The sequence below is a fragment of the Ixodes scapularis genome, unplaced genomic scaffold (assembly GCF_016920785.2).
Source record: "Ixodes scapularis isolate PalLabHiFi unplaced genomic scaffold, ASM1692078v2 PGA_scaffold9__187_contigs__length_104089568, whole genome shotgun sequence".
Lineage (NCBI taxonomy): Eukaryota > Metazoa > Arthropoda > Arachnida > Ixodida > Ixodidae > Ixodes > Ixodes scapularis.
Genome location: NW_024609884.1, coordinates 62,832,760 through 62,848,292, shown reverse-complemented (window position 1 = coordinate 62,848,292; position 15,533 = coordinate 62,832,760). Strand labels below are relative to the sequence as shown.

General features: G+C 44.8%; 1 protein-coding gene across 2 annotated transcripts in view; it reads right to left on the bottom strand.

The window, feature by feature from the left end:
• LOC8038527 (huntingtin) overlaps positions 1–15,533 on the bottom strand; it is a 209,288-nt gene that overhangs the window by 119,809 nt on the left and 73,946 nt on the right. For both annotated transcript variants that reach the window (XM_040504714.1, XM_029978929.3), the window contains exons 23-26: positions 11,039–11,235; positions 7,393–7,516; positions 234–403; positions 24–172 (exon numbers count right to left, since the gene is read on the bottom strand). In XM_040504714.1, coding sequence (XP_040360648.1) covers positions 24–172; positions 234–403; positions 7,393–7,516; positions 11,039–11,235 — 640 coding nt within the window. The remainder of the gene's footprint in view (positions 1–23; positions 173–233; positions 404–7,392; positions 7,517–11,038; positions 11,236–15,533) is intronic.

Sequence of the window (15,533 nt, the reverse complement as noted above, 5' to 3'; positions counted from 1 at the left end):
AGAGCCAATCAGAGCACCCGTACCATACTTGTCCGGCGGCTGGCCGCTGGCCATCAGACGGTCGCAGAGCTGGATGATCTCCGGCATGCTGATGATGGGCTTCGAATGGTAGCGTTCGTACGACAGCAGCACCAAGAAGTAGAAGATCTGGGGAATGAGCACCTGAGCATGCCTGCGAACAAGAAGGAAGTGGGTTGTGCAAACGTCCTGCGCACGTGGCCTCACAAACATACAGGACCTGGCCTTCCTCGATGAACTCAAACTGCTTGATGACGAAGCCGATGAAGATCTGGTCAGAGTCCAGGAGGCAGTAGTTGACTCGCAGGTGCACCAGCTGTGCCAGCAGGTCCAAGACACTCGCCTGCAGGTGAGCGCTGCTCGACACCGTGTACTGCTTTAGCGCCTGCAGGGTGGCCAGACGCCACAAGGTACTTGGCTCAAGCAGCATTCCTCACGCAGCAACTCACAATACTCAGATGAGAAACCGTTCAGACGAAATGGCACCAGCTCTGTTCTGCGTGCACCTTATTGCGTTAATTCCTACAGCACTGTTTTTCTACAAAAACGAACACGTGTCAACTGGCCCAGCTTTCTAGGCTAATGCATCTTTCGCTGGTGCTATGCCTTAGTTTGCTCGAAGCCCGATACGTTGTGGACAAATTGTCACTTGTACGTGACTGAGCGCGCTCCTGTAACAGAAACGCTCGGCTGGAACTCCTGTCCTCACTGACGAGCACGAGTCCCAGTCAAACGCCGATACAGCACTTGTGTCCATTCTGCGCCTCGCCCTGCGCTGCTGCCCTGCCCCCCCCCCCCTTCCCCTTCCCCTCCCCTCCCTCCTCCCCCTCCCTCCTCGCCCTCGCCCCCCCCGCCCCCCGCCCCCCCGCCCCGCCCCCGCACCCCCCCCCGGAGGTGACAGAGAATCTAGTACTGTCCTGTTATCTGGGAAACGTTTTCCTTTCATAGGTGAGTTGCAATCCCCAACTACTTTTCTGTGTTCTTTTATTCTTGTCAACGACTGCAAATCCCCACTACTTTTCTTCCTCTTTTAAGTGTCTTTGTGCACTCTGTAACCAATGTGCGTTGATCTCTGTACTTAAAGGGCTCATGTTGGCACATTCTGTTTTAGAAATATAGTGAAAGATAAGGAAGTGCCTTTGAAGTTCCAAAGTAGCGCCTTGTTATTGCGAAAGGCATTTCCAAGTGCTGACATTCTACTGATGACGCTTTGCATAACCCAGCTCCTTATGAGTTCTGGTAATATTGAAACTAACCCCCGACCTAAAACTGAAAATGATTCCGAATTTGGTCAAATACTCACGAAGCTGAACCCCATTAAACGAGACAACAGAGGCACCAGAGAGAGACCACAGATAAACTAAACAAACTTGTGTTGGAGATCGCTGACTTGACGAACCAAGTTCAGAAGCGAGACGGAGAGGTAGACGAGATCACAGCCTTACAAAACGAAATATTGAAGTGAACGAAAGAGGGAGTCTCTGACATAAACAAACACTTTGAGACATCTTTAAGAAAGCAAGGAGGTTGTGGTTTACATGGTGCTGTAGATGGTATCATAAACCAAATGAAAAAAAATGCTGATTAAGAAAATTCCACACAAGGAAATGAAACATGATCCGTAGATTGAACATACTGCACAATCTTTTTCTCTAAACCGATTGCATATAAACGCAGGCAATATAGAAAGAGAACCAACCCCATGTTGGTCATAAAAGTGAAGGTTTAATAAACCAATTAAATTTAAGTTCTTAAATGTCAAAAACAAGCAGGAAAGCCTTCATGCAGCATCAAGGATGCAGTCAACTGGAAACCCTTGAGTTTGGATTGAGGAGGATTACTCGCCGAGAATGCAGGAAATTTGAAAATAGCTATGGGATTTCAGGATATCCCTGCGAAGTGCAAACGATAAAGTAAATCGTGCCTTTGATAATTTATTTGTGTTTTAGTTTATTTATTTTATACTTAGAATCACTGAGGGGCATTACAGAAGGAGGGACATTTATTTGCCTATGATTCGTTCAACCTACCCATCTATAGTCGGGAGTCAAGTCTGATGCAGTGGGGTCTGTGTGAATCCCAGCTGGGACTGGGAACTTAGTCCTATCACCTTCAGTTTGTCAGCATTTGTCTCCATAGTGTTGGGTAAAATCATTTGGTTGAGTTGAAGTAGCATTTCACCTTCATTTAGCTACCTTTATTCAGCAGTACACCTAATACAAAGCTAACTAGGTAACTAAGCTCAAAGTTCAAGTCAAAACAAAATATGAGGATTGTACGGTATTTGAATTTTCGAATAGTAGTTTCAAATAATAAGCTATTTGATATTCACTTCCAAATGAACTGCAATATTAATATTTTACTAAGTGTTGATCAAACAGGTTAGACCCGTTGAGAGTGCTTCTTACCGAGCATCGGTGCACTGCAGAGAAGCAATACCCGCAAAGCAAGATTCCGCGGGTGTTGTTTTTCCACAGTGCACCAGTGCTTGGTAGGAAGCACACTCAACGAGGCTAACCTGCTGCGATCAACATGTCAAAAAGCACAAAAATTGCAGCCGCGTGCTTAGGAGAAAAACACACTTTCAAAACAGGTGTTTAAAAAGAAACTAAAACTTTGTAAATGTTGACATCCACATTGCAGTAAAATTTTCAAAATTTAACTGGCTATTATGCATAAGTATATGTTAGGCAGAGATGCCCTGACAACCAGCATCCATCATTCCTGATTGAATAAATATATATTTTCACAAAGCAAGATTATTTATAAATCCCCTCAATTAGGTATAGCTGGGCATTTCTATGGGTTTAATTTTATGTCAAATCTGTTGTTTACATGCCATCCCAATGTAGGCACTGAACTTTTTGAGGTTACAGTCGATGAATATAGTCAGATTAGAATTAATGTTTCACAATTGGAAGCCTGGGAACAACCTTCAAGAGTTTGGCTGGGCTTTCGTTTCAGCATGGTGCAGTAGTGAAAGGCTTAGTGAAACTATTGAACATTAAATTCGAAAATATTTAGCCAAAACCACTATTGGCTTTGAACTCAAAATCCACTCTTCACACATGCATGCAAAATACTAGTATCACGTTACATTTATCTATTACACCTTGAAGGCCCTACCATAGGGCATTACACAATGGATAGGCTGCTGAAAATTGCGATACTGTCGAGACCGGTTATAACGAAATAGCAGCTACAGAGAAGCGATCACGATTCCTCATTCATTTTTTAACTTAGTTAAGCGAAGTCGGTTATAACGAAATAGCGGATATAGCGAAGCGGTTTCCAAATCTCGTTGACTTCGTTATAACTGGTCTGGACAGTAGTAAAAAAGAAGTAACAAGTTACAAAAAAAGTGGGACATACCGTAAAATACCGGGGAAGCACCCACCTCATTCTCACTGAAAACTGGGTTAATCTAGACATGGGTGCTTGTCCGATCAAATCAGGCGGTTAGCGTATAATTTGCAGAATTCCCAAGTTTGGGAAATGTTAATATTAGTGGACGCTTGAACGAAGTGGGCGCTTTTGCAGTATATTACGGCAATAGGATCATAGCCGGCATATTTGTCAGAACGAACTCATGGTTTCTACCAAAACCTGAATTAAAATGCAATTATCAGCGGCTTAGTGGGGTGCCAGCCTGCGGGTCAACTGCTGCTGAAGACACACAGGCCTCATTTTCATTATTTTTAAGCAGTCTTAGCCACCAACAGAGCTGTTTCTTGATTTCGATCAAAATCGCAGGAAGAGAAATTGCATACTACGGGAATTAGTTGAGCTAGTTGGCTATGATACATGATGGGTGGAACCAGCTGAACATTTAAGGAAGGAGACACAGAAAAGACAACCACTCGCTGGACTACCAACTATTTTAATAGATCGTCCTCCTCTTCTACTAAATCTGATGCGTATCAATTTTTTTTTTCCCTCTTTTTCTTATTCCTATTTTTACTTAGCAGAGAGGGCGCCCTTCAAAAAGAGCTTTTCTTGCGGTTGTAGGGTTATTGAAGCGGAGCTCACGCAGTTTTCTTCTTCGTTGTCTATAGCCAAGGCCTCCAACATCTCCCTTGCAAGCTGGTTTTTATGGTGCCCTATGGTGCTGGCTTGCTCAAGATTTGGTTTGCACTTGCAAGTTCTACAATGGGCAGCTAGGTGTCCTGGTCCCGCGAGATTTTTAACGTTGGCCGCATGTTCACGTGCACGGTCATTTATGCATCTCCCCGTCTGTCCAATATAGCATCGTCCACAAGTTAACGGTATGCTGTAAACGACTCCTTTTTGGCACGGAAGGTATTTTGTCTTGTGTCGGGTGTCACACCTGTCTTTCATGTCCGTTTGTGTCCGATTAATGTTGCGGCATAGGGAATATGCCTTATTGGGGGCCGAGCACACAACTTGAACGTTTTGCCGGTTTGCTATTTTTTTCAGTTTGTGGGTGACCCCATGAATGTACGGGATTACTGCGAAGGGCATCTTTGTTTTCCTTGCTTGTGCGTCACTTTGGGCATTGTTCTTCTTGACACTGCGGCATATTTTTTCACATATGGAAGCCAATAAGGTTTTTGGATATGGCCCAACAAGATCACCAGAATGTGGCCCAACAAGATCACCAGTATGTGCAAAAGAGTGGCATTTGGATTGGCTCTCAAGTAGCCCCGCATCTATGCGAAATCTTTCTTGCAAGGTGTGGAATAGCCATCCAGAAAGCCATACAAGATGCACGAATAGGGGTTATTTTTAGGTATGTAGATGACTTTCTTTTTTTGTGCACCACAGAAGTCGACGAACAAGCCGATGAATGCCTTAAAACCACCTTGACACAATTCAAAAATAGCTGCATGGGCCTCACTTTCACCCACGAAATTCCAGTGAATAAATCAATTCAGTTTCTTGATTTGGCATTAAAATTCCAAGCAGGGCATGTCTGTTGGCAATACCAAGCACGATCGGGAAAAGGGTTTCTTCCTTATGATTCTGAACACTCAAAAAATGTTAAGCAAGGAGTGGCCATCGCAGCCCTCTCCGCAAGCCTAAAGAAGACCTGCCCCCATCAAGTCCAACAAAGCTTTGATGCACAAATTTCCCGACTTCACAATGCCGGATATCCAAAAACCTTATTGGCTTCCATATGTGAAAAAATATGCCGCAGTGTCAAGAAGAACAATGCCCAAAGTGACGCACAAGCAAGGAAAACAAAGATGCCCTTCGCAGTAATCCCGTACATTCATGGGGTCACCCACAAACTGAAAAAATAGCAAACCGGCAAAACGTTCAAGTTGTGTGCTCGGCCCCCAATAAGGCATATTCCCTATGCCGCAACATTAATCGGACACAAACGGACATGAAAGACAGGTGTGACACCCGACACAAGACAAAATACCTTCCGTGCCAAAAAGGAGTCGTTTACAGCATACCGTTAACTTGTGGACGATGCTATATTGGACAGACGGGGAGATGCATAAATGACCGTGCACGTGAACATGCGGCCAACGTTAAAAATCTCGCGGGACCAGGACACCTAGCTGCCCATTGTAGAACTTGCAAGTGCAAACCAAATCTTGAGCAAGCCAGCACCATAGGGCACCATAAAAACCAGCTTGCAAGGGAGATGTTGGAGGCCTTGGCTATAGACAACGAAGAAGAAAACTGCGTGAGCTCCGCTTCAATAACCCTACAACCGCAAGAAAAGCTCTTTTTGAAGGGCGCCCTCTCTGCTAAGTAAAAATAGGAATAAGAAAAAGAGGGAAAAAAAAAAAATTGATACGCATCAGATTTAGTAGAAGAGGAGGACGATCTATTAAAATAGTTGGTAGTCCAGCGAGTGGTTGTCTTTTCTGTGTCTCCTTCCTTAAATGTTCAGCTGGTTCCACCCATCATGAGAAATTGCACAGTCGAGGTTAGTGCGACTTAGCTAAACATCACACCTGATGGTTCAGCACTGTCGCCGTTGCTGCCATTGCTACTGCCGTTAACTGACCAGAGCAGATTGAGCCGATTACCGCCGCTCCGGAGCACGCTCAGTTTCGGTTTCAACTTAAATCCCAAAAACCAAAAGTTGTTAGACAGCACCGGGAAAAGAAAATTATACTCTGTAGTTCAGGTGTGCCAACTACACTTAACCGTTGCAGCCTAAACTAGAAAATAGAGCATTAAACCAAAAACATCTACAAAAAGGAATGCAGCTCCCTTTAGCCGGTCCGACAACCTGTTTCCAGCCACCATGTCTGTCTGCATGTGGCGTCTCCTACAGGTCGCTAAAGTCGTGAATTGGTCGACATTCTTTGGTTGCAATTATAGATTGGCAATTAACTTTAAAAAACAATTCTAAAAAAAAAGTTTTTTGACATTTTAATAAATACTATGGTGGTTGTCCACGGTCCTGAAAATTCATCTGACACTAAAAATGATAAATTGTAGGTGAGAATTGCATCATGTCTTGTTATAGGCCAACAAGTGCTAAAAGGTGTTTGTTTTCACAATTTTTTTTTATCCCAATCTCCTCAAAAATGTATTAATGGGGTCCTACTGTATTTTCTTTTACCCCTGAAGTTGTGGGCAAGCTTATTTACCTACTTGACAGAAGTCGGGCTTGCACACTTAGTTTCAACGAAGTAGACTGAGCACAACATTAGGTATTTTAGTCCTCAACGGTTTGAGTCTGTATCTTCCTAAATACTATTTGGGCATAAGGATCCTATGAGTAGTGTACATACCATCTTAGTAGAATATGTCCACAAACATAATTATGGGTTCCTGTAGAACCCTATTTTAAGAATGGTCATACCAGGAGATTCCCCATCAGAAAAGCCCAGCATATGAAACTTGGGCACACCTTTTGAAACAATGCTTAATTAAGGAGAGCACTTCTTGACAGCAACGTTCTTTTAGAAAAACAGAAGAAACTGTAAATTGCAAGGTAACAGCTCCACGGTAGTTTAGGTTTCAAAAAGCCTAAAAACACAGCAGTCTCCAGGCTCTGACCTGCTATAAAAAAGAAAATTTACTTCGATCCTACTGATAAAGTCAGTAAAAACAGAATGTGTTGTTCTGCGGCATTCTGTACCGACTTGTGGTTAATTGGAATTGTTTATTTGCCTTCTTGATACAGTCCAGCAGTCGACTATATGCTTCCTCACTCTCCCACAGCTCTTTTGAATCTTTCCACAAAGTCACCTGCGACATGGCAACCTAACATTGTCAAACTGTTTTCCGCACGCTTTTCACCCTTGGCGTGGCAAAGTTACCTTTCGGTTCCCAAAGCTTAGAATCTCGTTGGGGGACGTTTAATGTTCCCCCTCCCTTATCTCTGCACCTAGAGAGGCACCATGTGCCCAGAGCGGCTCTCCCCGGGCCCTCCATACGCACCTGGAGCACGACGGGCTCAAAGAGCCGAATGTGGGCCGCCAGAACCGCCTTGCCCTTCTTGCTGCCGGGCTTGAGCAGCGTCGAGATCTTCTTCTCGCAGCCGCGCCTCATCCAGCTCAGCCAACTGCATCGCAACCGTGCCATGTGGCACACACGCCACTGCAATGCCGAACAAAGGCTCTACACGTGCGTGCAGGGCTGTACTCGGCCAACTACACCTTTTGACCCAATGGTGAACTGCAGTGGATGCTACGAGCCACCTAGACCAATCCAGCGCCATGAACATACCCTCCCGGAGGTCACATGACATTCACGTGGCATTGGATTGGCTTTCCTGGCTCGCAGTGTCCTTTGTGGTCCATTGCGCAGCAGTGAGCACAGTGCTCCACGATGCTCATTGCTATGCAAGCGGGCTATGTTTGGTCTGTGGAGTGCAACTGCAAACTTCCAAGAAGAAACATATGGTGAGAGGGCAGCGATAAACACCTCACGTTTACTATGCATACAACAGGATAGTGAAAGCTACAGTAAAGTGCTGACCCAATCTGTTTGTACAAGGGGGCAGGTTAAGTCGTGCTCTCTTTGCTCGCAGTATCACTTCTTGCAATAAAATGCAGACATTCAGTTAACGAACCGAGCAAAGGATAGCGACGTAAACCTTTCTTTGGTGGCGGCACCGATGACGGAACTTTGCGGCCCTAATCCTTTAAAAGAAAATGAACTAAGAATAAAACTAAAAGCCCCCTAGCCAGTCGAGCCACTGCCCGATTCCGATGGTAGAGCTGTACTCAGTAAGCCATGTGTCGAAGGCTCCTAGTCACTCTTTAGCTATTATTTTGAAAATGTAAAATACAGCTGTGCAGATTCCTTATAATTAGGGTTCAGTGTTTTCGGATAAATCCAAAAAACCCCAAAAAACACTCGCCAGTCAAATTTTCGTCCATTCGAATTTATTCTATAAACTCCGAATTTTGAATCACATTGTACAAAAAAATTGTGTTCTAGAAATAAGCTTCTTCAGAGCATAGGGTTATTGGTACTGAGGAAAAAACACTCGTGTCCGTTAAAATCTCAAATCACTGCCAAAAGAGTGTGCACCGCTTATCCCTTCAAGGTAAGGTCAGGACAACGGGTCAGTCTACTTCTGAGTCACGACAAAAGCCACTGTTTGGGTTTCGAATTTGGACCATAGTAGATTTGCTCCCTAAGAAAAAGAGGGATTGTATTGTTATAACAGTGAAAGTTAGGAACCTATCAATTTTATTAGACTCAGGGAATGTGTAGCTGAAACTTCTACACCCTCCGCCACTTCCCCGGGTCCGCACAACAGCGAGGTAGGCTGGGGGAATGGTATCACAAGAAAGCGACCTTCTCGGCTACTATGTCCGCGAGTTTATAGATTTTAAAGTATCAATGTTCATTGAAGCGCCCCTTGTTTGCAAGTTTCATCATGGGACAGTTTTGTATTAGGAATGTCAAGGGAGTTAATGCCGAATCCAGCTGAAGAAATATAATTTGATGCTGGACAGCTCCTACGAATTTAGAGTGAGATTTTAAAATAAATGGGGAACAGAGTGAAATTAAACAGAGTTCCGGAGAATTGAGTATCCAAGAAAAACAAACTCCAATAAACTCTGATATTCTGGCAAAAAATGAACTCTGAACAGCACCCTCAGAATTTCGTGAAAAATGAACTCCGAAAACGCAGAACCCGACTCGTAATGATGTTCATAAATATCTATAATAAAAAAAAATTTAAACGACCCCCCCCCCCCCCCCAAAAAAAGCATAGTTGGCTCGTGACGATGATACAGTTGGCCCCTGACCGCAGCACCCTGTGCAGGAGGAACATCTCTCTCTTGCACAGTTCTTCTATGTTAATATCCACAAGATCGCAGCCAAATCTAAAACCAAAATTTAAACGTATCTTAATCCCACGGATAAAGTCGGCAGACACAGAAGGTGCAACACATTTTGAGCTGCGCAGGGCATTTATTTATGGCTGTCTCTGAGCTCGAAAGACATGCTGCACATGTCACGTATAATGACATCATGTGACCACGTATAATGACGTCACGTGACAACACTGCACCATATAGCTATAGCTTATATCAGTGGTTCTCAAATGAGGGCCCGCGGACCCTTTGAGGTCTGCAAAGGCATTCTAGGGTTCAGCAAAGCCCTGCCTCATCAGTAAGCCCTGCAATAAAAGTTGTCTTTTTTCAGATTGAAAAGAAATGTTCCAATTTTCGGGGGAGTTTTCTCGAGTGTAAGTCAATGAAAGAAGCCTACTTTACACTAGCGCTTAGTTATATGCATGTGTTAAATCATTACCCTTACCATAAACGGGGTCCTCCATCATCTCCACCAATCTATAAGGGGTCCACGAAACATCACTGGTTGAGCCCCCCCAATGGCTTACGTGGTTACGTAAAATGTAGTGATTACATGGTCACATAAGTGACATAACCCATAGCATTGAAATGTTGCATGCCGAGACATGCCTTCGTGGCTCTTTCTTTTTTTTCTTTGTATGTTTATTAGTCTCAATCTTCTATACGCTGTTCATGTGCCTTCCTGCATGTGTGGATCGAGCCCATTTTGTATTTAAAATTAATCTGTTCACAGGGTTTATACAAAATTTTTTATACAAAATTCATGGGCTTTTCAAGGATTTTAAGGGTATCTGAAGAAAAAAATAAAGGCAACACAAAGCAAAAGTGGCGACGACGCGGGATGCCTTGGATTGGATTTAAGCGCCCTTTAAAACGGGCAGATGCTGCATGATGCAATCATGACAACAATTTTCGCAAGTATGGGCAAATTGACAACGAAAACTGTGAAAATAAAATCCTAGCCCGATTAAAATTCTGAGACATGTTTTCTGCGCACAGAGCAGGCACGGCACATTTAGGAGAAAAAATGCTTTTTCCGGTGGTCAGGGTCTGACAGCAATGAATCTAGTGGCAAAAAAGTATGCTCCCATGTCGGTTGTCAAAGCTACCGGGCGGGCACTTTTTTCCCGCAATAATGCTGCGCAACACTACTTGCATCGCCATGGCTCGGAAAAGACAAAAGAAGCGAAGTGTATCCCCTTTCATGCATATTAACAATGTTTCCAAAAAAAACAACCCGCTCTTTTTTTATTTGATTGCCTGCATTTTGAAGTCTCAGCGTACGCATCCCAGGAGCTAACTTCTCAAACCGCCATGATTCGCACACATGTTCATTTCCAGATTTTCAAGGAATACAAGCAGCATTGCTAGTTTCGTGTAGATCAGAGGGCCCTTAAGAGGCTTTTATCAAAATCCCGTGTAGCCGAGGATTTCAAGGAGCTGTACGAACCCCGTGTCCAATGCAAACACATCTATAAAGATGTCAAATCTACACCGATGTTGTTTTCATTTCCTCCCTCCGACGGCCCACAGGCCAACAGTACGCAAAATAAATAAATAGACAGTGATTACACGGTTACGCGACTCCTCCCACCATAGGGCAACGAAGTTTCTGTGGCACCGCGAGTACACAGCAGCCGCAGCGATGCCGTAAAAGAAACACCTGGCCGTGCGAGCACGCATCCGTGGCAACATCTGCCGACGCTCTCTCGGTCCCCAAACGGGTTCAAAGGCAACAAAGGGCCCCCCACCTTCCAAGTGCGGTGGCATCGGCGGTCAGAAGAGGCGACCGAGCGCTGTAGCCGGCCAGCAGCTTCGAGAGGCCGGCGTAGGGACCCGAGCAGCAGTTGTGGTACAGCCCCGTCGAGGGCGCCAGGGTGGCCGGGAGCGCCTCACTGGTGCCCTCCCACAGGCTCGTCAGGTTCGTCCCAAACAGGGCCTTCAGCAGCTGCGTCCCAGGCGCACAGGGCTCACCACTTTCAGCCCAACCACAGACTCGTCTAGAGATGAGCCATCTGGCTTCCCCGTGGAGGTAAGAAGCTTCTGGAGGCGACATGAGGCCACCGGAGGTGAAGTCAGAAGTGTGGAGGGAACACCCCCCAACAATGGTGGCCATAGTTCGTGGCGTGTCCATCCCCACTTCTGACTTCACCTCCGGTGGCCTCATGTCACCTCCAGAAGCTTCCTACCTCCATGGACTGCCCAAAACCGTGGCTCAATTCAAGCTTTGCCTTAAAGGGATACTTCAACAAAAATTTGAAATATTCCCGCTATGCTCAAAAATAGGTTGAATATGATCCACAATATCCATAAATGACAATTGCACGTTTGTATCTTGAGCCTGGTGGCTCTATTTTTCGTTGTAAACGGCCCACTCTGGCAAGCGCTCGGAGAACAGCCAGCGGAGACCACGTGACATCTCATGCAATCGTGACTAGTTCGTCTCGGGATGAGAAAAGCTACGGCGAGGCTGACGTCAAGAGGATGGCCTAGTCGTTCCAAACACCGAAGCGGCTGCTTTTGTACGAATTTTGAATGACAGGTTAATCTTCTATAATCTTGTAGGGGGACAATAGCGACTTCTGGAACACACAAAAGAAATTCTCGGGAAGAGGGGAGTTCCTCCGTCCCCTCTTTTCTCGTCGTGGCCGGAGGCGAGACACTCATTGTCACTACATAGGCGAAAATCAGTCCACTTCCAGCTGGATTATGGAACTGGAAATGAGGCAGTTCAGCTGGATTCCAGCTGGATTCCAGCTGGACCCAGCAGAGCCCAGCTGGACCCAGCAGGGCCCAGCTGGAATCCAGATGAACTGCCTCATTTCCAGTTCCATAATCCAGCTGGAAGTGGACTGATTTTCGCCTGGGAGCTGTGATTGTTCGCCATTTTAATCAAAATGCGGTGGCATATTGTTTTTCCACTTGGGCTATCTCCACTGTAATGCCTCCTGAAGTCAAGTGCTATTAAAATAATTAATATAAATAAAACAAACAAAATGATTAATTAAAAGGAAACGGCGCAACAAAAGGATAGAGACTATGACATGAAAGCTGTGGATGTAATTATTGTGTCAAAAAGTTGGGGCTCCAATCCACGCTGTCAAGGTGGTTGGACAGCGAAGCTGTGGCATCACCTGCAACGATTGCCCACTGCACTATAGACCCTTTTTATGGCAAAAGCCACCAGGTGGTGCTCCAGTCTTTGACGTGCCAGAGAACTTCCGGTTTATAAAAAGAATGAACAAAGGCCACTTTAACACCGCTGCTAGAAATGTAGATAAAATATTTAACCACCAATCCTCCAGGTGAACGCCAAAAGAATGAAGGAGTGCGAGATCTGTTAAAATGTTTCGAGCATTGTTGTAAACCAACCTGCCTCCTCCAAGATGTAATATTGTACACCCAAAGGCATTTATTCTTTCTAGCATTGGTGACATAAGGAAGCTCAACAGGATTGCAAAGACGGTGCGACCAGAAGTCGCTTGGGACGCAGGCGGCAGTTCATATTTGTAAACAGCAAAAGGGTCTATACCAAATCATTGCCGAAAGAAAACTAAATTCACTGTACCAAAACTTTTTATATATGAAAGACTGTACGCTGCATTCGCCGCGGCAGCTTATGCAACCAGAATCTTTACCGAGAAATGCATGCGAGGAGTGCTACGCGCTTCGCATTGTTAGCAGGACTAGTCACATCACACTTCATGCTCTGCCGTTGCCGCGGCAGCTTATGCAACCGTAATCTTTACCGAGAAACGCATGCGGGGAACGCTATGTGCTTATCATCGTTCGCGTGCACCTAATAATATATCACGTGGTTTTGACACTTGCTTAGAGCTTTTCTTTTTGAAACAAGTGTCAAAACCACATGATAAACGATAAGGCATGCGCGAACAGTGATAAGGTGCGTGCGTGGGTTTTCTGTCAACGGACACGAAAAAATCCCACCTGCAATCATATAGTACAGCTTCACTGTAAAAGCCCAAGTGCTGAGAATTTACTGTGTCTAGTATTCCCCAACTAGCCTTCTTTCTTACCATTCCATCATTAAACAAAGAGCCCTATTTTAGTTCAAACACTCTCGTTGTTCTCGTTTGGTTCCAATTTGGGTTCAGTAGCTTTGTATTTGACTCTGGCTTAGCAAGCCTACAAACCATCAGTAGGCTTGCCCAAGCCTACCGATACATTAGGCATCCTAAAAAATTGTGGACCTCTTATGTATGGTATTCAGACATCCCAGCCCACTACCCTCTGCAATGCTTTTGGGCCCTGAGGAAGTAAATAAATAATAAATAAATAAATAAATTTTATTTGAGAAAATAACTCTTAGAAAATAACAGCATTAACTCTTTCCTTACTGCACTTGGGTAGTATTTGAACTGATCAATTTGATCGAAGGATTCAAACCCCCATTTCAACGCAGTCAGTACTGTTTCTATACATGCAGTGCCATCCAGAGAAAAAAAAAAAATATGAGTCACCGGATAGGTTTCCAAAGTATTAGGGGCGAAACTCCTTAGGGTCTAGCCTTGTCCGGCGTCCGTACTCATATCGTCTGCCATCCCATCTGTCTTCTTAAAATAAAAAAAAATGTTTGCGCAGTCGACAGGATTCGAACCTCTGCGGGGAGACCCCAATGGATTTCTAGTCCATCGCCTTAACCACTCGGCCACGACTGCAGGATGAGTAGGGAGCTCCGAGATGTGGTAGTAACTCAAGAGCTGGGGATGTCATGGATGAAACGTTGCATGTAGCCGCTCAACGTCTATACAGGAGAAGGCGCTGCGGTCAAATGCGTATATAATCGCGTTAAACTTTGCATGCATTGGCTCAACGTTTATAGACAAGAGGGCACTGCGGTCAAATGCTCAAATGCGTATATAACCACATTCCATACCACATTCTCTTTCTGACATGGATGAAAACGAACGAAAAGCTCGGCATGCTGCGCCTCAGCGTCTACGCAGACAGCAAGTTGCTCCGGAGACCAGGGCGCGAGAAGCTGCTGCAAAGCGTCAAAAACGCCAAGCGGACCGAGAGTTGAGAGCTCGGAAGCACCATCAGCACTACCTACGAACAAAATCAGTATCATCAGCAACACCAGAGCTTTGCCCCAATCAACATTATTCACCACGTGGAGATACGGTCTTTTTTTTTTTTTCATTCCTTTTCTCTTTGCCGACAATCTTTTCGTTCGTGTTTAGTTGCGGCTGCAAGAACAAATCCCACCTTGGGCAAGAATTTTGGACCCGCTCCGAATTATATGCACCTAGATGGCGGTGATGTGTCACACTAAAATTGTATCTCGTTTTAAAGTTCTGCACAATGCAATGACGGTTCAGCCTTTCTTATCTGCAACAATCTCCTAAAATTGTATCCTCTTTCGTTTCTTTTCCCAACTTTTCAATACCGCCACCACCGCCAAAAATGAGCGCCGCAAGTGGCAGCGTCTCCAGTCACTGACAAGCCGAGAACGGCAGGGAGGTGTTTCAGCTGTTTCCCCTCCAGCACAAGCTTCTTACCTTCACGAAATTACAGTCAGTGCGCAGGCGACCTGGTGGAAGTTTACCGCATTGATATTAACCCGTGACTGGGACAGAAGGAGGAAGAATTTTTTACAGTGGAAGAAAAAGTAAGAGTGCCAGACAGGGTTGTCTGTCCCTGTTACTTGTTCTTCCACTGTAAAAAAAGTCTTCCTCCTTCTGCCTTCTTATGCAAACTTGTGCTCAGCAAGGACGAGGACAAAAGGGAGAACAGGACACAACGAGGCGCAACTCTCAACTGATTTTTATTGAATACGTGTACTGGTATTTGTAGTCTGAAGCATCGTCACAAAACTAAAAATGACAACAAACACAACGACAAAAGCAAGGAAAACAACCATCACAGAGCATTATTGGGAAAAACCCTATCTCGTTCTCAGGAAAACCAGCTCCTTCTCCGATAATGCAATCGACGGCTTAGGAACACAAATGTTTCCTAAATAATCAATGTGTTGGGCTTCTACAATTTCAAATGTTAATGTTGACTTGCATTTTCTCATTTTTATGCATCCATCCAACAGTGGGGTACAACTGCAAGTCCTGCAATGCAAATCAAGGAAGCCGCCTCGTTGTGTCCTGTTTTCCCTTTTGTCCTCATCCTTGCTGCGCACAAGATTGCATAAGATGTCAAACTAACTCGCCCAAACAACCACTCTTCTCCTTCTGCCCCAGGCTTGGGTAAAAATCATCATGATAAACTTCC